Here is a 22,878-nt window from a genome sequence, read left to right as displayed (position 1 = left end):
GTAAACCACTTCCCTACAAAATGCAAATCCATTGTGAAAAGAGCTTCAGGTGACTGTGTGACTGTGCTATCTCTCCATCTCTGTAGATAACCCGCTGCTTCTCAGCTCCTCGATACAGCCTGACTTAAAAGTGGGACGGACCTACAACACTCCCCTCTGCTTCCAGGACAGCACAGACAAAGAGTTCTTTGACCCCCTGCCAGACATCAAGGTCAAAGTTCAGAGCTCCTTTATGGTTTCACTAGGTGTGGCCGGACGGGTGGAGTTTCACGCCAAAGTCCCTCCCGAGACATTCCCGCAAGACCTGAGCCGGGATTACTTCATCACTGCAGACAGATGTAAGAAGGGCATGCTTACCCTCAATGGAACCTTCAGCACAGGCAAAGAGCAGCTTAGGACCACCAGTTTGTTCGGGCATCCTGGAGGACGGCTAATGATGCCAAACACCGGTGAGCTTCACAGAAAGTAGATGAAAGCGCTGACTGAGTTTATAAGAAAAAAAGACACTAAATGAACCTTAATAATGAAAAACAGCACACACACTATTCACTTAATCTTGATAATGAGAGGCTGCAGGAACTTCTCATAATAGTTTCCATCATAAGCATGTTTCATTTAGCATGAGGTGCAGCTCTCCAAGAACATCTCGAGATGTAGCAAACAACAACTCCCCCCCCCTTCAGATCAAGAAAGCACAGTAGCGCTGTCAGATTATGTTTAAACTAAGTTCACCCAAGTTGAAACTTATGCAACCAAAAAGATTGAATCAACTGGTGATTGCACTGGAATGGAGTGGATTCCCAACATCATTTCTGTGTTTTCAAATGTGACCAGGACTTTATGGCCTCCTTAACTCTAGGGGATTTCTACAGGGCCATATAAATGGTTAATGGACTGTACTTATGCTATATAGCGCTTTTCTAGTCTTCTGAACACTCAAAGAGTGCTTTTACACTACATGTCATATTCACCCTTTCACACACACACATTCACACACTGTTGGCAAAAGCCTAAGGGCCAATCTTTAATCAGATCTATGCCCATTCATACCTGATGCCTTCAGGAGCAGTTCAGGGTTCAGTGTCTTGCCCAAGGACACTTCAACATCTGACTCTAGCAGTCAGAGATCGAACCCCCAACCTTCCAACTGAGAGACGACCGACTCTAGCATTGAGCCACAGCCGTCCCAGGGTTATAACTGGGTTTTGACGTGCATTCAAAACCTTAGCAGTCCTCTATAGTGACAGTATAAAGTCAAGTATGACTTTTCTTGACCTGGAAAGTTTCCCTTCAACAATAACAATTAAACTTTCCTCCACAGTAGTTTGTGTGCCTACATTACCTGAAGCATTAGCAGCTCAGAAAAGTCCTGTGGATTTGTTTTTGTATTAAAATGCAATGACAAACAATGTGTCTGTTTTTAATTCTGAAGAACAGAAGGAGTTACTATTCCAGAACCGAAATAAGTTCATCCTGGACACTGTGTTGCTCGAGCAAACCAACAGCTCCTTCACTCTGTAATTATTTTCTTTACTAAAATTCATTGTATTTCTACTGACAGTTACATGGATTTATTTTGACACCTAAAATCCAAGCTCCAAGCTCCAAATTAAAATTTCCACATCACCTAAACGAACAACATGCTGTGAGCCCTGATTTACACCCCCCACCCCCACTGAGTTATTGATGTTAACACGATTGTCTTTTCCAGGGGTCAGCCTGCTGGTGCCTCATGGAGCTGTGGCTGAAAATATGTCCTGGGAGATGTACATGGTGATCAATCAGGGAGAGGCAAGGTGAGGCCAGAGTTTGCCCGAATATAACTTTAAGCATCTTTCTGTCAGTCCATCATCTCTCTTCCCCAATCTTTATCATCTGTCCACACTGTCCAGTTTCTCTGTTATTGTCCTCTTCCTCTGTTACTTTAATGACAGCTGCAGCCTTTTGTCAGCAGGCACGCAATTGTCAGGGTTTTGATTTAAACAAAAAGGTTGAGGACCCAGATGCAGACTTAGATAATGGATTTAATAAACAAAAGGCAAAAATGCAAAAACAAAATCTAAAATCCAACAAAAGACAAAAAGGAAAATCAAAAGACACAGCAAAAAAACTTACAAACAAAACCAGGAACAGGGTTATCCAAGGAACACTAGGAAATCAGGGGAGGCATGAAGATAATCCAGAGTAAGGGACATAGACAAAACTCCAGAGAAGGACGACACAGGATAGACGACATAGACGCACGATGGATGACATAGACTCACGTATGATGGATGACAATGAACAGGCCACAAGACAGGGGAGCACAAAGACTAAATAAACTTAGGAGGTGAGGCTAATCAGACACAGGTGAGACAATCAAGGGGCAGGTGAAAACAATCAGGGCAGGGCACAGAATCAAACAGGCGGGAAAACACACAAAGGCAGGAAGTGGACCAACACGAGAGACAAGGTGACAAAGTAAAACAGGAAATGATCTAACCAAAGAGACACAAGTGAAATACTTAACTAAACAAGACTAAACACCGACAAGAACACAGAATAAACTAAATACAAAACTAAACGATGAAAACTCATGACAAGGGACAAAGTGACAAGGTAAATGAAGAAATAATAACTGAACACCGAAATACAAGACAAAAACATAACTAAACTAGAATGACTCATGACAGCAATAGAATCTTAGAGCGTATTAAACTTGTGGCATTAATTTTATTCAGTAAGACAACAAGTGTTGAGAGCCTATCACTGGTGGCTCACTTTCAGTCGAATTTGATTCAAGCACCCCATATAAAAATATTTAAAATCTTCCACTAATTGGTTTTGATGTGTTCAGCATAATGAGCCTGTGTTAGTTTTTACTTCACATATTCAACTTTCACGTATGAAAAACAAGAATTTAAGCTTTAAAGATAAATATTTGATTATGACTGTATTTAATCCCACTGTCTTTAAAAAATGTAACCATAACCTGAACAACCTGAACACACTTCTTGCTAGTAAATGTCCTTTCAACCATGAGGTACAGCGCTTTAGAGCTGATAGAAAAAATAGGCCATTATTTTAGGAAGGTGACGATATTTAACTTCATAACCTAAGTCATTTTTTGACAAAAAAGATTTTTTTGCCTAAATCATCTCCTCATGATGCTGGCCACCTCTGGTAAAATCGCCTACATCCTCAGTTGAACAGATCATACGATTCTACCGCTGTAGTATAACGGCCTATGTCACGAGTGTGACTTAGGTCGTTTTATTTTGCCTAAGGCAAAAGACAATGTGACTTTTACAAGCTTTTCAGGATGGTGGCTGCTTCAAGAAGAACGGAAATCTACCTAGCCACTGAAGTTATTTCCATGATTCAGGGCTCGTCCCCTTGGTAAGTGATGAGGTTTACTATAATATAGACTATAAACCGTTATTTAGTCTTTTTAGTCAGCATTTTCGTACGCAAAATAGCTAAGTCCATGAAGCTAGCATTTAGCAAAGAGTGGAAAGGCTCCAGAATCTGTGGCTGTTACAAGTGATGTAAGTGTTAACTCTTTTCTGTCTTTTCAAACAATATTTCATCGACAGTTTTTGTCTCATTTGTTCCATGTTACATGATGTAATTAAGAGAGATTTAAATATACCGTATTGTAATCTAACAGCTAGAAATGATGTGTTTAACTATAACTATAACTATTACAAAGGACCCTCTTTACGTTTGTGTTTTTATTCAATGAAAATCTCACTTGAACATAATATTAGTAATCATAACATCATGTGACCGGTATTATAGTATGCCTGTTGTGCCGTGTCTAGAGGCAGCTTGTGCATGCCTAGGGGTGCAGGCACACCACTTTTGGAATGCCTGATGTAGCCTAAAGCCCCTGTAAACCCAAATCTACAAAATCCTAACTATGTAATCTAGGGTCTTATGTACATAGATGTACATTAGATGTAAGCATATAAAAGTTCTAGAAATAAGTTTGAATCCAAACTCGAGTTATTGCCATTCTTTCTTTGTTAACTTCCCTAACACTGTGGTTGAATTTGGCCCTTGAAAACGTCCCTCGTGCCCAAATCATCGCCGATAGCCGAAAGCATGGATAAGAATGTCTCCATGTGCTCTGCCAATCAAGGAGAGAAAGTTCCAGGATCTCCAGTCAATGAAACACGTCATGCCCGTTGAGTGTCATCACTTCTTTGCCACATTAATAGGCATCACTCAAGAACCCAGCAAAGAAGAGCTGGAGGGAGAAGTGAGGAGCACACGCCTCCTCAGCATTATGTTTAGTTAGTTTGTTAGTTAGGCTTTATTGTTGACACAGTTTAAGGTTTAAAACTGCTTAAGTCACAAAGGCATGTTCAAAAATGTGCCTAAGTCATTTATTCCTCTTATGTTACATAATTGACAGACATCATTATCAGTATGTCAATAGTCATCTATTGTCATAAACTTTTTGAGTGAAATTATTATTTAATATCATATATTCAATATTTGGTTCAGTTTTTTGTGTTTTCTGAAAAACTAGAAAAAATGACTAAGGCCATTATTTTAAGAGGGTGTCGATATATTAATTGCCTACGTTATTTGCTTGTCACACTGTCACGCAATGTAGACAATAGACATGCCTGATTCATGCCAAATGCTGCTCATCCAATTGTTTATCACACACCAAGACAAACCAAGAGATTGGCAAATGTTTGCAGCTGTCACTTGGACAAAAGCAGAATTCAGAGCAAAGATTGCTAGAGCGCAAAATTGGATCAATATGAAAAAGTTCTGCTCTAAGTGGATTTGTATGTGATCTCAGAATTGTAGTGCCAGAAGGTTGGTTCTTAAATACATTATATGTGACTCTTCTAATATTTGATATACAATCTAATATCACCCTATAGTTCTAAGTCATGTCCATCTCCAGGGTCTCCCCTGAAAAGTTTTCAGTCTCGGTTGAAGGTATCTTTTGATGGGGCCTGGCAGCCCAGCATGCCAACAACAATGACAGAGTCTTGAAAAGAATCAAAAAATGTTAACTCTCAGGGTCAGGGTTTGGAATTAAACCCAAACTCAGGACTGACAGCAGAACTCCAGGAAATGATCTTTGAACAAATGAACTAAACAATACATTAAATACAAAACTAAACAATAGAACTCATGACACTCAGACTGCTGTAATTTTAACAATAAATAAGGAAATCAGAATGAAAATAGATGATGATAAAGTTTCTACAATTTCCTGAAAAAAACTGACTAACTTGATAAACCAAGAGATCCAACAGGGAGAAATTGTCACCATTGGTTTAGAAAACTATCAAATGTTTTACTGCATTGTTTTAATCATAGAAGACCTGAGATGAGTGAATCGACAATTTGTCTGTACTTACTGACTTCTTTAAACTGTCTGTGGTTCTCAACCCTAAGTTCATTGTTTCCTACTGAAGGTGTAAAACTGTAGAAGCTGCTCAGAAATGTAAACTTTAATTATAAAAGACGGTGTTATTTAATAAAACAGCAGGACAAAAATGCCTAAGCAGAAATATTTCCAACTGGTTTATGTGTAAACCTGAAATACTCCAATAATAATAATTTTGATTATTCCATTTTGATTGTTGTCTACAATCACATTTTATTGTTATTACTGGCAGTAGCGGTAGTTGTCGCAATAAAATGTAAGTGAAAAACCCTGACTTTGTGCAGTTTAAATGCAGCCTTTTTCTGTTTAGGCCCTAAAATAACTACATATATAATAATGTAGTTGTGGGCAATAATGCATTCAGAGTGAAGGTATTTAACCCTTCCCAGGGCCATCCCAACATTTCTGTGTAAACCAGCAGGCTGTGTGACAGAGGGGCTGAGCTAGCACTGCAGCCTTTTTCCTACTGCCTCTAGGAGTCCTCTAGATGTCACAAAATTAGTGTTCATTTCCAGAAGCCCCTCACAGGTGGTAGTCTGGGCTTTGATGTCCCAGCTGCTGTCGAGAAACCCACACTGCTGCGTGACCCTGCGGTCACTGCAATTTAGCTGATGGACTTGAGGGAAACCAAGTCAAACCTCCATTCTGCAAATCTTTCTTGTCCCTGCTACTCTGCCGAGAATCAATATGTGCTTAAACTCCACTTGGTGTCAACAACCTGGCATACTGGGATAGAGTCACAACCTGGGAAGTTTTGATGATGATCAATGCAGTGATGAATAGAATAGAATAGAACTTTATTTATCCCGAAGGAAATTCTTTTGCCAGGTTGCTCCAACGTTACAGTACAAATCAGAATCAGAATCAGAATCAGGTTTGTTGCCAAGTAGATTCACACATACAAGGAATTTGTTTTGGTGGTTTTGGTGCAGAACAATTAACACAGAACTAGGATAAAAATAAGTAAAAGACTTAAATAGAATAAGATAAAAAAATAGGCAGTAAGAATAAAAATAAAATAAGCAATACGTATATACAAAACTATATTTGTATTTGTATGAACATTTGTATAATGCAAAAGCTTACAGTATAATGTTAAGTTTAAAATAAAAATAGTGCAGTGTACAGTCAATCTAAGAGTCCAGTGTGCGTTATCATAACGCATAGTCTGAGTTAGAGTCTATTAAACATTAGTGGAATGTTGAGTGACTGAGGGGCTGGATGAGAGTCCATGTCACGTGGGGGGGTTAAATGCCAAGAGACAAGTGCATGATATAATAACAATAGTACAATATATTTACAGAATTAAGCTTTGAAAAAAAGTAATGCTGGCAGTTACATTGACAGTTGTATTTGCAGTAAAAAAAAGTAATGAAAACCATATATTGCAAGAGATGACGACTGTTAAGATAAAGATAAATCTGTAATAGTGCATGATAATTATAAAAGTGATATTGCACCAAATAGTGAAAGTTAGGTCATTTGCACATAGTAATAAATGAGTGGCAGTATTGCACATAATGATGCACTCTATAATTACAAATAAAGCCCCTGATATTAAGGAGGAGATATTGCGCATGATGGTGAACATAACCTGATATTGAAAAAGTGTTATTGCACATGATATTAGAAGTTTTATTAAAGCTGTAATGGAGAAGTTGCTCATGGTGACGAAAAGACCCATCATGCTCCATTTTTCCTCCTGCTAAACGGGGAGGAGTTATAAAGTCTGATGGCCACAGGTAGAAAAGACTTCCTGTGGTGCTCTGTGCTGCTCCTCGGTGATCTCAGTCTACCACTGAAGGTGCTCTGGTAGGACTCCAGTGTGGCATGCAGGGGTGAGAGGTGTTGCCCGTGATACTGAGGAGTTTCCTCAGCATCCTCCTCTCAGACATTTCCACCAGAGACTCTAGTTCCACTCCCAGGACAGAGGCAGCCTTCCGGATCAGCTTACAGAGTCTGTTAGCATCATGTGTCTTTAGCCTGCTGCCCCAGCAAACTACAGCATTGAAGATGACACTGGCCACCACCGAGTGATAGAACATCTGCAGCCGTTGAAAGATCTGAGTCTCCTGAGGATGTCAGCTGTCACCTGTCTTGTAAACAGATTGTGTGTTTTTAGTCCAGTCAAGTTTATTGTCTATGTGGATGCCAATGTACTTGTACTCATAATGAGTGGTGCATGTTGCACTAATGGACAAGCATGGTGGAATTGAAGGCGCCTCCCTTCATCTTGGCGATACAAGCATTTAGTATTTTGACCAAAGCCAGGTAATGACCCTTGGATGGACTTAGCTTCTCTCCAGGGGGGTGTTGCATGCTCTTCCCCATGGAGCCTGAGGGTTACCAGTCTTCTCTGAAGTGGTGTTTATTCACACCACTGTGCTTGAACAAAGTCATAGTAGAATAGAGAACACACAAAATATCAGATCAAAACATCTCCTGTCACAACAGACTTTTGCCATTCCATTTTGATGTTAAAGACTAATGGTTTATTTCTTTACTGATGGGAAAGCATGCAGAGCAGCTCTGCTATCTGCTATTCGGCACATAGCACTAGATATTTGCAGCTATTGTTCTTTGGGCAGTTTTGTTGAAATGTTCAGTACGTTTGTAAACCAAGATGCCTTTTTGGATCTTAACAAGAGGGCTGCCTTCATCTCCTTTTTTAGATTCCCACCCGACAGCATAAAGCATCTGCGTAGTTGCACTGGTTTCTCCACCTTTGAAACCCAGACAGTATGTACTTTTGGCCACAGAGGTGCTTTTCCTGTGCTTTTTTCTCATTGTTCTGTGTGAGAGAGGGATGTCTACTGTAGACATCCATATATCTACCTGTGGTCTTGTGTGCTTGTCATCTCTCCAGCTGTCAATCACTGTCTACATCCTGGCAGGCCAGATGAATAGCAGGGAATTGTATCCTTTCCCGCTGCAGCATCCAGGTCCAATCCCGGTCCAGCCTACTTCTCCACACCCTGATAGATTCTGATTTAAAGCTCTTTTTTTCAGAAGCTCATCTTTACCTTTTCAAGGCACTGTTTTGCTTTGATCAAACACATTTCCTTTGGTTCTGAAGCCTATTAAGGCACAAACAACTTAGACTAGTAAAAATGAAAGAGGACCAGTTAAACATTTGGGACATATGTTAATTATTGTTGTCTAGATGCTGCAAGTTGTGATTTCCCGAGTAATGAGTTAATTGCAGCATTAGTTCTATATAGTTGGGTGCTAAATTGCTAATCTGCATGGTTGTCAGTGGAAGTTCACCAGTGCGTAGGTGAAACATGGCACCCTGCTTTAATGCCTCCCCCTCTAGTTAGAGTCCAGGCTGCTCATAGTGGCTGACCCACCTGCTTTCCTGGAAGTAAAAGCTCCTGCTTTAAGCCATCATCTCTCACAATCTGTAGGTCTCACAGCACAGATCTCTAGATCGATACATCACTCATGGCCTATAGCTCACAACTCTATGTCCCAGCCAAGGTGACATTAAACTTTTGAAATATAACTGTCAAAGTCCTAATGAGTATTTAGTACATTCATACCACAATAGTTATGCATTTAAAATTCAATTCTAGGTGGAATGGAAAAACCTCAGAACCAGAAATTAAACCATAAACCATTAAATCAAATCAAATCAAATTTTATTTGTATAGCGCCAAATCATAACCAGGGTTATCTCGAGACACTTTATAGAAAGAGCAGGTCTAGAACGACTCTTTGTTAAGTTATTTAAAGAGAGGCCCAACATGAATCCACCATGAGTAGCATTAAAAAATAACAAAAACAGCACATAATTAAGATCAACATGAATTGTGGTAGTAGTAATAGATAATCACAACTTTAAGTTCAACCGACCAGATGGAAACCGTCTTACAATTTATGATATGTTTTGTTTTGTTTTTTTAATATATTTCACAGATCACTGTCTGCAGTACAAAAGCAAAAAAATACACAGTAATGCTTCAACTGCAAAAGTGCCCTTAAGCATTTATTCCTCTTGTTTGTTTCAGGTTTTAATTTTAGTTTAGTACTTTCCATGATGAAGTTACCCAAAAAAGCAGATAATGTGGTATTTAAGTTATCATTATAATCATTATGATTAGTATTTATAGGTATTTTATATCAAGGCACAGTGCCTCGTGGTGTTTCTGTAAGAGATCAGTTTGAGTTAATGTTTTACGGAGCTATTCTTTGCTTTCCTCTCATTCAGAGCTAAACTTGTAAGTCCTTGACTAATGAAATAGTTTTAATGAATACTTTGCAGTGAAAAAAGAGACGATAGTTGTTATGAACGATCAGTGCAGAAGAACTAACACTGCATTCCTTTGCTGGATTATACAATGATGTATTAATGACATGGGGAAATGGGACAAACAGGTTGAAGACCTCAAGCAAACAGAGGTAAAGCTAATGGAGCATGCTAATGTGTGCATTTTTTAATCTCGTCGTCTCATCTGACAGCCCAGTACGCCACTTTCCACAGCTCCGCAGGTCCCCAAGGAGTAAGTCATCTCTCACTTTGAATACTGCACCTCATCTAGGGACTTAAACAGCTGCAATAGAGAGCCCTTTATTGGGATGACAAGTGAAATTGAAAATAGTCTGTTCTTGAAGGTCGCCACTGGACCCATGGGCATGAGTTTCAGGCTACATAAGAGCAGGCAATCTGCTCCTTGCCTACTCTTTACATTAAACTCAATGCTGTTGGCTGAGGGATTGAGAGCTCTCTCTGGACCAGTGCAGGGCTTCTGTTGACATTTAAGAAAAACTGACTATAAGCGAGACAGGGAGATGGGTAAGGTGGGTGTGCAATGAGACGGTACAATACCATCATAAACAATGGCCATCAGAGTCGGCATCTCACCCCAGTCGAGCATCATTTAACAACTCATGTTTCTTGACATACGAGCTTCATGGAGCAATGTTACTTTATTTCCAATCTGGGAACCTTCGGCTATAGTCTGATGACGATATAGTAGGGCTGCACGATTAATCGAAATAAAGCCGCGATCTAATTTCTAAATGACAACGATCCTGCAGCATTTTCATTCGGGACATCAGCTGCATCAAAGCGCTCCCCCATTCTCCCTCCACAAATGACAACGTGGAGTTACACCACGTGATGCAGAGCAGCAGTAACTGGCCACAACAAACCCATGTGAGAGAATGACAGTGTGAGTAAAGTTGAGTGAAGAAACCTTACATTGCCTTACTGTCCTTACTAAGGACAAATAAAACGACAAAATGAATCTAGGAGATGGTGGTGAGACCAATAAGATATGGCTCCACACTTTCTTGTTTTTGACGTGTTTGGAGTACTTTTATCGGTCCGATTCCCGTCCTGGCAGAGCCAGGGCTCCATTGTTTACACTAGGGATCAGCTGATGGGACTCCGACACAGCTGCTGCAAGTGACCTGAAATCCCCAAGGAGAAGAAGGAAATGCTGGGGCTGCTGAGTCGGTAGGAGGCGATGGCTAAGGAACTGTAGGCTCCGTGAACTGTCCGTTTGTGTAACCAGAGCGTTAACCAGCAAGGGAACAAGGTGCCGCTGTTAACGGGAATACACTCACTTATAAACCCCACCGCGTAACAGAGCCTCGATCATCCCGCAGACATTATCTTTGACGTCAGCAGCTCCATTACGCGAGGTGGCTTGTAAGTGAGAGAATTCCTGTTAACAGCGTCACCTCGTCCCGGTGCTGGTTAACGCAGCAGCTACATAAACGGACAGTTCACGGAGCAGACGTGCAGCTTAATGTTAGCGCGAGCAGCACACACACCGCCTGAGGTTGTGTGTGCCGACAGGAACAACAGGAGATGTGATTTTTCGTTTCATAAAGTGACTGTCACTGGGCTGATCACGCTGATAAAACATACATTTGATCATCATTAGCAATAGTTGACGACATACCATATTAATAACACTACTGGAGCCCACAAGCCTATAAGTATGTGTTTTATAAAGAACGTGTCGCTCCAACTGTGCTCTCTACTTTTTCATGCAGGTGTCAGAGTCTGAACCAAGAGTGATAAAAGTTTGTTTTATTATCAACAAATAGACTTAAAAGTCTCAAAATATAAAAAGTATCATGGTTAATGTTTATATGTATGTTTATATGTATATAACAAACATATATCGCAATGTATGTTTTTTCCAATATCGTGCAGCCCTAATTCTGTTCTATTGTTTTCATGTTTAGTTTCTGATTCATGAAGCGTTTGCACTTCAAAACAGGAGCATCCCCGTTCTGTTGTCTAAAATTGATGTGCCGGTCCTATATCAGGCACCTTTATATTTTTGCTGCCTTTCTTTTTGTATCAGGTGAGTATAATAAACATTTATATTGAGAAAAAAAAATCATGAGAGAATTGTGATCACCAATTCTAAGCAAGAAAATCGTGATTCTCATTTATCCAGAATCGTGCATCACTCTGCATGTCCGGGCATGTCCAGTTCAGCCAGTGGTTAGCATTAAACCCAAGATTTCCTTTCCGTGCTCTGCATTGTTTACCATCCAGTTAGCAACTTGAGAAGCAATCGGGTGTTCAGATCAAAAGTGAAACGAATTCCCACCGAGATATGTCAGCAAAATAAACGCTTTGATAATTAACCTTTATTTTTCCTTTTTTTTTAGACATTAAGTCATGGCTCTTTAAGCAGAGAAATTATAAAATATGTATGTTTGGGTTTTGTGCTCCAATTGGGACATCCCAATAAAATTTGTGAAATTTGCGTTTTATAAAAAAATATATATATATATCGGTCAATATATATCTGTCATATGCTGGCTTCCTTTAATGGAAGATTGTGTTGGAAAATGTTCAAATCAAAGACTGTATATATAGATGGACAACGCGTCTCCTTCTGCTCTGATTGTACGTAATTGATGCTAAAATAGCCCCTGTGATAGGCGCTGCCATCTTGCGATGGTGACGTCATATGGAGCCAGAGACTGCGCAGTAGAGATCGGCAAGTGAAGCGGCCGTAGCCACTTCCGCTAACCCAAACACACACTTAACTTACCAAAAAAACAGCAAGGATCCCGCACACCGGCGTGTTTAACAGCAGAGCAGCTTCTCTGTGTTGGTCTGAGGTTAACGTTCACAGGTTTGGAAACTTCAACGACTGTAGTGATTGTTTTAGTAACGTTTCTACTTGCGGATCGTCCTCAGCTCTGCTCACCCGGAACTGATTGGCTGCAGGAGCCTAATTTGTCAACAGAGCCGTCAATCATCATTTTGACAGGATCAAATAACTAATTAAAAATAACCTTGTCAGAAAAATGAACACTTGGACGTAAATCAGCATGATAATAACTAGCTATAATGACAGAAACCATGTTCGAGAAAAATTTATTGGGCATGTATTTTGATTTTATAGTTTGACCCATGTCCCACCTCTTCACATGGAGGAGGCGGGCTTTATGACCTATACTGCAGCCAGTCAGCAGGGGGCGCCCAAAATGTTTTGGCTTCACTTTTAGGGAGCTGTCATGTCGTCAATCTTTTTATACAGTCTATGGTTCAAATCCAACTCTACATGAGTAGGTATCACTCTTCATTTTGAACTGTTTGAACTTCACAGCACTACCAGCTAAGCTAAAAACACATTTTTCTAATTGGTCAAAGTATGAGGCTACAGTGTCTATTTTTAAGTGTTACTCACAAGGGGTAATTTATAAGAATAAAACAAAAATAACATCTTCCTTATTATTCATACACACGAAGTCTGGAAAGACCTATGATAACCTATTGTTTTTCACATTTTGCAGACCTTTCTGCTGTTTTCTCTTGTATTCTGTAGGGTTTCTGGTCCTATCGTTTTTTTTAGTATAAATGAAGCAACTGTTTGAATCTCACATTTTCATCCCAACGACCCTGATCAACACACACAACCCAACACAAGCCTTGTCATGTGCCAAGGGTCTGGCTTCGGGGCTTTATTCTCTCCCTCTTGTTGATTGGAAAGTATTTTTCATAATTATTTCTTATTTGAGTCTATCTTGCCTTTAGGTGGAGACGAGTTTTGTTTGATCCCAGGAACCTGTATTGCTTTGCTATTGTTTTTTGTGAAAAAAAAAACTACTCTTGTGTCTCCATCCATTATCTATACCGCTTATCCTGTTCAGGGTCGCGGGGGGCTGGAGCCTATCCCAGCTACCATTGGGCGAAGGGCGGGGTACACCCTGGACCGGTCGCCAGTCAATCACAGGGCCAACACATAGAGACAGACAACTTTTCGCACTCACACCCACACCTATGGGCAATTTTAGAGTCACCAATTAACCTTACAAGCATGTCTTTGGACTGTGGGAGGAAGCCGGAGACCCCGGAGGAAACCCACGCATGCACAAGGAGAACATGCAAACTCCACACAAAAGGGCCACCTTGCCCAAACCAGGGTTTGAACTGGGGACCTTCTAACTGTGAGGCAACAGTGCTAACCACAGCACCACCGTGCAGCCCTACTCTTGTGTCTATCAACCAAAAATAGTATGTTACAGAAATGTCTGTATCTCAAAAACTACAAGGAGTTCAAATCAAGATCAAATCACTGGTATCATGAATTCAGAACAACTTATATTTCAATACTGTAAATCAGGTATTTATCCTGGCAAATAAATGTTAAACTGATTTTTTTAACATAACTGTCTATACTGACAAAGGCATGATACTTATGTGAAATGTATACATTTTAATTTTGTTTTGTGTAGCCCCATGTTTTTACAATTATCACAGCAAATTTTGTCTTTCGAATTACTAACATAAAAAATTCTATGAGACTGCTGCTGCTACTGCCACCCCCATCTACTGGCAAGGTCTGTTTGTTTTAAGCCTCTTTAAATGAGCACATTCCAATTTGTCCGCAAATTGCAGTCGCAGACTCTTTCACCTGCGCAGGAACAAAATCCAGCAGCCTGACTGTGCAGCAATAACGTGAACTTCACAACTGTCCACAAGAGTTTTTAATGCAGCAATAATTGAAAGAGAGTTGTGAAGCACATATAATGACATTGAGATTATTATCAAAAACTGTTGAATCTAATGTAAAGATTACAGTCAATAATCTCTTGCCACATTCAGGACCAGGCATTTGGCTGTTCTGTTTCACCCTTTCATTGTTTGTTATGTTTTGAGTGAGAGGTTTTTATCCCAGATTATTGATCTTCTATGCATGTCACTTCAAAACACAATTTAGTCCTGCAGTATAGCTATTTAATGTACACATTCCAAACCATTTTGAGTAATAGGATAGGAAAATTAACAGCAAATAAAATGCATTAGCACAGCGACATGGCATCAAATAGCCTTTCTGAAACGTCACCCAACGTAAACATAGACTATAGCTGTGTCTCAATCCAGGGGCTGCAGCCTTTGAAGGCCGTATTTGAAGGCAGATTGCGTCACAGAAGAGCGTTGAAGGCTGTCCCAACTCGAAGGCTCCTTCAGATGCGGCTGACAAATGATTCCTCCGTTTCCCGGGCCGTGAAGGATTCATCGGGTGCATCCTTCACGGCCCAACGTATCCCAAGATGCATTGTGCGCCAATTCAAACAAAATGGTGGTCTTTTACACGGCCAAGGAAGTTTTTGGTTTCAACTCAAATAGCTAGCGTTACACATGTTTAAGAAAACGAAAGGGCCCTTGAAACAAATTATCTTTAAAATAATAGGTTAACTTACCCGACGTTCTTTATGTTAGCTAGTTAGCCTGCTAGCTACCTGTTGCTAGGTGTCAGGAGGGTCATTTGGTGATGCAAGGGTAGACCAGACAATCTCATTTTAGTTTGGTTTTAACAATCTACGCAGACTATGAATGGAGCATTCTCCGTGGACCACCTCCTTCAAAGGCTGCAGCCCCTGGATTGGGAAACAGCTCATGTCTTTTGACTAAACTTTTTTTTAATCTTATACAATGTGTCTTATTTTCTGTGTGTGTATGCTTGTTTGTTTGTCACTGTGTGGTTAGTGTCCAAACAGTGGAAAGCTGTGAAATCCTCCTGGGCCCAGAGGTGACATACGGTCCTCACGGTCTGGACCTCTTCTGCCCAGTGGCCTTGACCATCGCTCACTGCGCTGAGGTGGATGCTGAGAACTGGAACATCCAGCTCAAGAGGAAAACCCAGGACAGCAAATGGGAGGTGAGACAGCATGGCTCTTCTCTTGCCCTTTTTACACTGCGGTTCTGCCACAGCGCCGTAATGAAGCTCGGTCCTCATGCCACCTTTATCATTCTACATTCTGCTTCCAGCTGAAACTAACTCAAACAGCCTCTTTTGGGCTGCACTATGTTGAATGTAACCTTGAACAGAACTAGATTTAACTAGATTCTCCAATTGTTATTGTTATTGCTATTTTCTTTCAGATTTTTGTGGATGTGAAATGGCCATTCTCAATTTTGATATCATATATGCAGTTTTACTATTTCAAGCCAAAGTTCCAGATGCTTTAAAGCTGTACTGTTTTTGTATTAACAGAGGATGAAATTACTTGGTCCCATACAGTAACAGAATGTCACTCAGAATATCAGAATTGTGAGTTTTTGTACCTAGTAGTTAAAGTAATTTTCCTTGACATAAGATGCTATGGGTTGTTGACTTTTTCTATTTGCTGACTTTTATAAACAGTATGTGCTTTATGTAGTAATTGGCCCAACCAGTCAGTGTAATAAGTGACTACACATGTGAATTATGTGAGCTATAAAGTACTTTTGGGGTTTTTGGGTTAGCTGAATGATCTGGCTCTTGCTCTCTGTAGGTCCACAAGCTGACATAAGGCCACATGAAGGTTACATCGCCAGTCTGGCAGGAGGGAAATAAAGAAACAATAACAGGGTGTAATGGCCAGGAAGATACATAGCTGCTGTCACTGTCAAGTGGAGGAAGTGTTATGGTGCATTCCATTTGTACTCGGAAGTTCCCAGTCAGGGATTTCAACTGGAATGCCCCCTGAGGTCAGATTTCCAACTCGGGATGTCGGAGGAACCTCACCTACCCCGTCCTCATAATCAAAGATGGCTGCTCCGTGCGTCAACAGTAAATGAAAGCTGTAGTATAAACTGTTTATTATCACTTCTGTCTAGTGTCTCATTAAATCATAGTCGTACACACAGTACTGTCCAATTTCTATCTGTGGACATGTTGTGGACCTCATATTTGTTCTGTAGTTGTCGGTATTCCGAGAGAGCAAGCACAACAACTGTTTTACGGGAGGGGTCTATATCTTGGTTTTCCGACTTGTACTGGAACGGGGTCAACTCGGGTGTGACGCCATTCCCAGTTCCGAATTCCGCCTTCCGAGGTAAATAGAATGCACCATTAGTGGGAGTTAAAAAGTGTGGGGGATGGAGTAAAAGGGGGCGGTAGACAAAGGAAGTATTGGTTGGTGGGTCATGAAAGACATCACACAGTAAATTTAGATGGAGAGATCAAGAGTAGAGTATGGAGATTGTTTAAATCTTTAGCTTTAAATGTACATCCTACGTTTTCCCACACACACACCTAGCACATTATTAACATTCCACAAACACCTAAGCACAACCCTAAGTACAAACTGTCAATATTTGTTGTTTTTTTCTTAGCTTTGCTCAGATGCCTTGGGACAGGACACATAGTATTTATCCAGCTCTTTAAGTGTTTGTGTTATCATTTTAACAATGTCAATTTTTTTTCTCCCTCGAGTGACAAAGATGGTTTTTACTGGTCTGGATGGATAAAGAGAGTATTCAGTCAGGCGGATATGTAAATGCAGCAGCCTACTCATGCAGCATGTCTAACCTAAAGCAAAGATGCAACATAAAGAACCTTCATCTTCAGTCTTTCTGAAAGTGTTAACAAAGTCTGCCGGGTTTGGTTACTTTATACATGTACCAAAATCAAAACCAGAGTTAGTCATCTTGTAGCCTTAATTGCACCTTGTTCCTTGTATTGGCCTAAAACATAACAATGAACCCCATCTAACATTACAGCAACATTTACAACCAATGATGTTAACAAATAACCAGTATACTATCACATCCACTTCTGAATCCAGTCTCTGAAAGTTAATTTGCTAATGTAACTTATCTGTCCATCCAAAGTTTTGGGGGGGGAAAAGCACTAACCTGTAAGTCACACTTTTTTTTTAAACACTTGCTAGCAAGAATATTCTTAGTAAGAATATGCTTAGTCTTGTTCTCTTTAGCCTTTTTGGCTGACCGCCGGGTCCAGCCCTACACATGGGTCTGTATGTGACTGACTGACTGACTGACTGAGTGATGGTACTTACAGCCGTAGAGAGAGAGAGTTGTGACATCGCAATCATGGAGCATTTTGGACCTCCACTCACGCGATTCTCGGTCTATACGGCTCTGGATACTTTATTTGGGGAGTAGGCAGGGCTGTCCTCAGCTGCTCCTCTGCTGTCCTCACCTATGTCCACAGCGCGCACCTGCTTTCAAACATGTTGTCATCAGCCTCTCAAGGACAGTCCTTATAACACATTGCCCACAGAAGCGCACATTGACCTGATGCGGTCAGCCACAGACATGGTTTTAGTCTAGGCTAGTCTTGTTAAAGTTCACATTGGTGATGCTGGATCTGTTAACTGTGTCATTTTTAAAATAAAGTATTATAAGTGAGCCCCTTATTCAAAGTCAAAGTAAAATAATATTAATACATTCTCTGGGTCTTCTATTCTGGAGCTCCCGATCATATCACAGGATGCTCCTCAACAAATGTGGGTTTGCTCAGTTAACATTAAAATCTACAGTTCAAATTTTCCATTTTCATGAGCACTTGAAAATTCACCACAATTCTGCTACCAGAAATGAATTATTAACTTTGGTTATTCTGGTCTGAACTCAAACTTTCAAAAAAGAAAACACATTAACAACTTTTTTTAGTTATAATAGTTATAGTGAATCATCAGATACATTATATTCTACTGGTGTATGTTTTTATCTTTGAAAAAGTGATATATCTAATGGCCCATATTGAAATTTATAAAGAAATTTACTATGCAAAACCACAGTAAGGATGAACAAAAAGACCCGCTGACTAATGAAGAGATCATTTCTTAAGGATAGCTAAATGTGGTCTGACAGACTTAAAGCAAGACATAAATGACTATTAAGGTCCACTGACCAAACGCTGGATTTTGAACCAATTTTGAGCTACAAACTGTAGCAAATGAAGCTAAGCTAATCAAGAACTGGTTTTGATCTGTTTTAAGCCTCAATGGTTATATTGAGTATCCAGTGATTCAACCAGATAGTTATAAATAACAAAGTATAACTTCTGGCCATTTGTCTGAACATTTCTCCAAGAAATTAAGTAAATGCTAATTTCTTATTTTGTTTGCATTTCAGCACTTGGCTGCATGTTGTGGCACTGATTTTTCACCTGCATAGGGCAGGGTTTACAGAGCATGAAGCGGTGCTCTCTGACTTATGGACTATACATTTTAATTTAGAACGATTCAGTGTTATTTGATTTGGTTCAATGCAATACAATGAGATGCAATTTTATGATACACATTTTTCATTAAAAATTAAATGACACTAATTATATAAAATGTGCTCTGCTCAGCTTCAAACAGATCATTATAGACCAGAGGATGCCATGTATTTTTATGGAATGGTGATAGCCCCTAGAACTAAAATCAAATTAATAGATCCTTACTAATGGTTGGACAAAGCTCTGTGTAAAACTCATACTTCAATTTGATTAACATTTCTGACATGCACTTGCTGTCTGCTTAGTGTATTGTACCTCAGCTAAAATGTTTTTGCTATGTCACGAAAGCCATACACAATATATTGACTATAATAACGCCCGAGAATCACATTAAATGAATACGTTGCCCAGATGTATTTTTGTGGCATTAATGACAGATTTAGACTTATTCTGTCAGCCTAACCCCCGGCAACTTAAAGTGGTTAGAAGGCTTGCATTCATATCTATTAAGTACAAGTACAAGACTTCAGTGCTGTGGAAGATGGCCGCTTGCATAAAATCGTGAGCAGTACTGCCAACCATCCCTAACATGCTGCTAAACTAGGTCTGATCTGAGATCAGCCTAGCTTATATCAAACTGGAATCGTTTGGGGAAGAATCTATTGATGATTTAGAGTCTTACATCGACACATTTTACAACAAAATATCACTCAAGTGAAGCTGATGACTCTAATATATCAATGGATCTCCACCACATATGTGAGTCCATAATCACCATGAAAGAGAAACTTCAGAAGCTGGACTTAAAAAGTTAACAGACGACGTTGAGGAATTAAAGCATTCGCTGGAGTTCAACAATTCCCTGATCGAGGTATTAAAAGACGACAACGCTTCACTGAGGGTCGAGGTGAACAACCTCAAACAGCTGACAGCTGAGCTCAAAACAAAAACTTTAAAATAACGAATGAAATACTAGACATGCAGTTCAGGAGCATGAGAGACAATATAATAATCCATGGGCTTCCCGAAACTGGCAAGGAAACTTACCAGACGACGGAACTGCTGGTGAAGTCATTCATTAAAGAAAAGTTTAAAGATGAATGAGCGAGAGGTGGAAATTATCCGCTTCTCCAGAGTTCACCGGATCGGCCAAACCAACCATCCTCATCCTCCATAGACAAACTCTGGCTGGTCACCAGAAGAGTCGTCCTGTTGTGGCAAATGTTGTCGACACCAAGATGAAGCTTGCCATCATGGGAAAGAGCAGAGAGCTGAAGGGATCCAACTTCTCCATCAGTGATCAGTTTCCACCGGAGATCTTGATGAGATGGAGGCTACTTCACCCCATCATGATGTAGGGCTGCACGATCTGTATAAAATGAGAATCACGATTTTCGTGCTTAGAATTGGTGATCACGATTCTCTCACGATTTTCTTTTTGTCAATATAAATGTTTATTGCACTCACCTGATACAGAAAGAAACGCAACAAAAAATATAAAGGTGCCTGATATAGGACCGGCACAACAGAACGGAGATGCTCCTGTTTTGAAGTGCAAACGCTTCATAAATCTGAAACTAAACATGAAAACAATAGAACAGAATTAGGGCTGCACAGTATTGGAAAAAGTCTTGTGAGCAGAAAACAAAAAACTGCACTGCTCAAGCAGGGGAGGAAACTGAAAGGATCAAACGTCTACCTGAACGAACACTTAACAAAGAGACACTTGGACTGAAAACATTTGAATACACCGAACACAGAGACTATGATATCGAAAACGATATTGACCCCGAGAACAACTTCTTCATAAACACACAGAGCCAGTGCGAATATTACACCGAAGAACAGTTTAGCAATAAGTTTAAAAAGGAGAGAGAATTCTCAATCATACATTTCAACAGTAGAAGCTTAAACTCAAACCTGTCAAAAATCAAACACTGTTTAAAACAGCTAAAGAACAAATTTACAGTAATAGCAATCTCTGAAACTTGGCTAAACGAAGAACAAACAGCCTTGGTTGAAACAGAAGGATATGACATGTATCATATGAACAGAAAACAGAAAAAGGGTGGAGGAGTTGCTGTATACATTGAAAAAACATACAGAAGTAAAACTATTAAAAACATGTCTGAAGCAATAAGCAACGTAATGGAATGTAGAAACAGAGAAATCAAAAAACATACTGAACATACTGTGTATACAGAACACCAGGATCATGTGTTGAAGTATTTAAAGAGAAGCTATCGAGTATATATGAGAAAATAAATACAAATAAATTGTTTTTTGCATGCGGGGATTTCAATATTGATTTGTTAAACCCACAAGAAAACAATAACACTAAGGAATTCATTAACTCAATGCACAGCATGAGCCTCTATCCATTAATAACATGTCCAACCAGGATAACTACCCATAGTGCGACACTAATAGACAACATCTTCACAAATGGAATCGATGAGAAAATAATTAGTGGAATAATAATTAATGACAAGAGTGATCATTTGCCAGTGTTTGCAGCTGTCCAGAGCTACACAGGAACAAACAAAGAAAATACAAAATATAAGACAATAATACAAAGAAATGAAGAGTCCGTTAAATCATTTAAATATGATTTCATGAAACAAGACTGGAACAAAGTCTATGTTGACGATGTAGACGAAGCCTATGACACATTCATGTCAATAACAACGGCTCTCTACGAAAAAAACTGTCCTCCGGTAAAGAAACTAGTGAAACACAAACTTGCAAAAAAGCCATGGTTAACTAAAGGTATATGAAATGCATGCCAAAAGAAAAATTTATTATATAAAGAAAAGAACAAAAGAAGCAGAAACAAAATACAAGACCTATAAAAATAAACTAACAAGAATTATGAGATGCAGCAAAAAGAAGCACTACAGTAATTTACTAGAGGACAATAAAAACAACATAAAATACATGGAAGGTATTGAATGACATTATCAAAAAAAGGAAAAACAAGGATGGATACCCAAATTACTTCATAACCAAAAATAACATAACTAGTAATGACACAACCGAAATTGTAAACGAGTTTAATGATTTCTTTGTTGGTGTCGGTCCTGGTCTAGCTGGAAAGATTGCAAACACTAGCAATATGAATGAGGTGGAAAGTAGAGTTTGAATGTAAGTGAATCTATGTTGTTAAAGGGAACCAATGAAAAAGAAAGAAATCGACATTGTTAATCAACTCAAGAGCAAGAAGTCAACAGACTACAATGATTTTGATATGTCAATGGTTAAAAATATCATTGAGTGTGTGGTGAAACCTCTCACATATATTTGTAACCAGTCACTAAAAACCGGTGTTTTTCCTAGAAAAATGAAAACTGCAAAAGTCATACCCATATTCATATCCGGAAATAGACACATACTCTCAAACTACAGACCTGTTTCCCTACTGTCACAATTCTCTAAAATACTGGAAAAATTATTCTCCACAAGGCTAGATGATTTCATCACAAAGCATAATGTACTGTGTGAAGAACAATATGGTTTCAGAACTAAAAGAACAACATCACTCGCTCTCATGGAATTCGTAAAAAACATAACCCTCATCAATAGAAAACAAACAATATGCATTAGGAGTATTTTTAGATCTAAAAAAAGCTTTCGACACAATTGACCATGACCTATTATTAATAAAACTACAGAAATATGGAATCAGATGTCTAGCACTTTCCTGGATATCCAGCTACTTAAGCAATAGAAATCAATATGTGCAAATCAATAACAGTAAATCACAACTAAAGGAAGTGAAGTGTGGGGTGCCTCAGGGCTCGGTGCTGGGACCATTGTTGTTCATTCTCTACATTAACAATATATGTGAGGTTTCAAAAACACTTCAAATCATTTTATTCGCAGATGGCACTAACTTGCTTTGCTGTGGAGATAATTTGGAACAACTTTTGGACACAGTGGCAGATGAATTAAAGAAACTGAAGAGTTGGTTTGACTCAAATAAACTCACACTTAACCTAAGCAAAACTAAATTCACAATATTTGGAAATCGGGCAAATACTTCAC

The 22,878-nt window shown here is 39.4% G+C and overlaps 1 protein-coding gene across 1 annotated transcript in view; it reads left to right on the top strand.

Moving 5' to 3' along the window:
- Positions 1 to 22,878, top strand: part of unc5db (unc-5 netrin receptor Db) — a 259,568-nt gene that overhangs the window by 197,460 nt on the left and 39,230 nt on the right. The window contains exons 11-13 of the mRNA XM_069682905.1: positions 87 to 449; positions 1,712 to 1,796; positions 15,369 to 15,540. Coding sequence (XP_069539006.1) covers positions 87 to 449; positions 1,712 to 1,796; positions 15,369 to 15,540 — 620 coding nt within the window. The remainder of the gene's footprint in view (positions 1 to 86; positions 450 to 1,711; positions 1,797 to 15,368; positions 15,541 to 22,878) is intronic.

The sequence above is a fragment of the Semicossyphus pulcher genome, unplaced genomic scaffold (assembly GCF_022749685.1).
Source record: "Semicossyphus pulcher isolate SPU_LCO1_2020_fin unplaced genomic scaffold, fSemPul1.0.p SCAF_6, whole genome shotgun sequence".
Taxonomy (NCBI): Eukaryota; Metazoa; Chordata; class Actinopteri; order Labriformes; family Labridae; genus Semicossyphus; species Semicossyphus pulcher.
The sequence above is the reverse complement of the archived record's forward strand: the minus strand, read 5'-3'. Positions and strand labels throughout refer to the sequence as shown.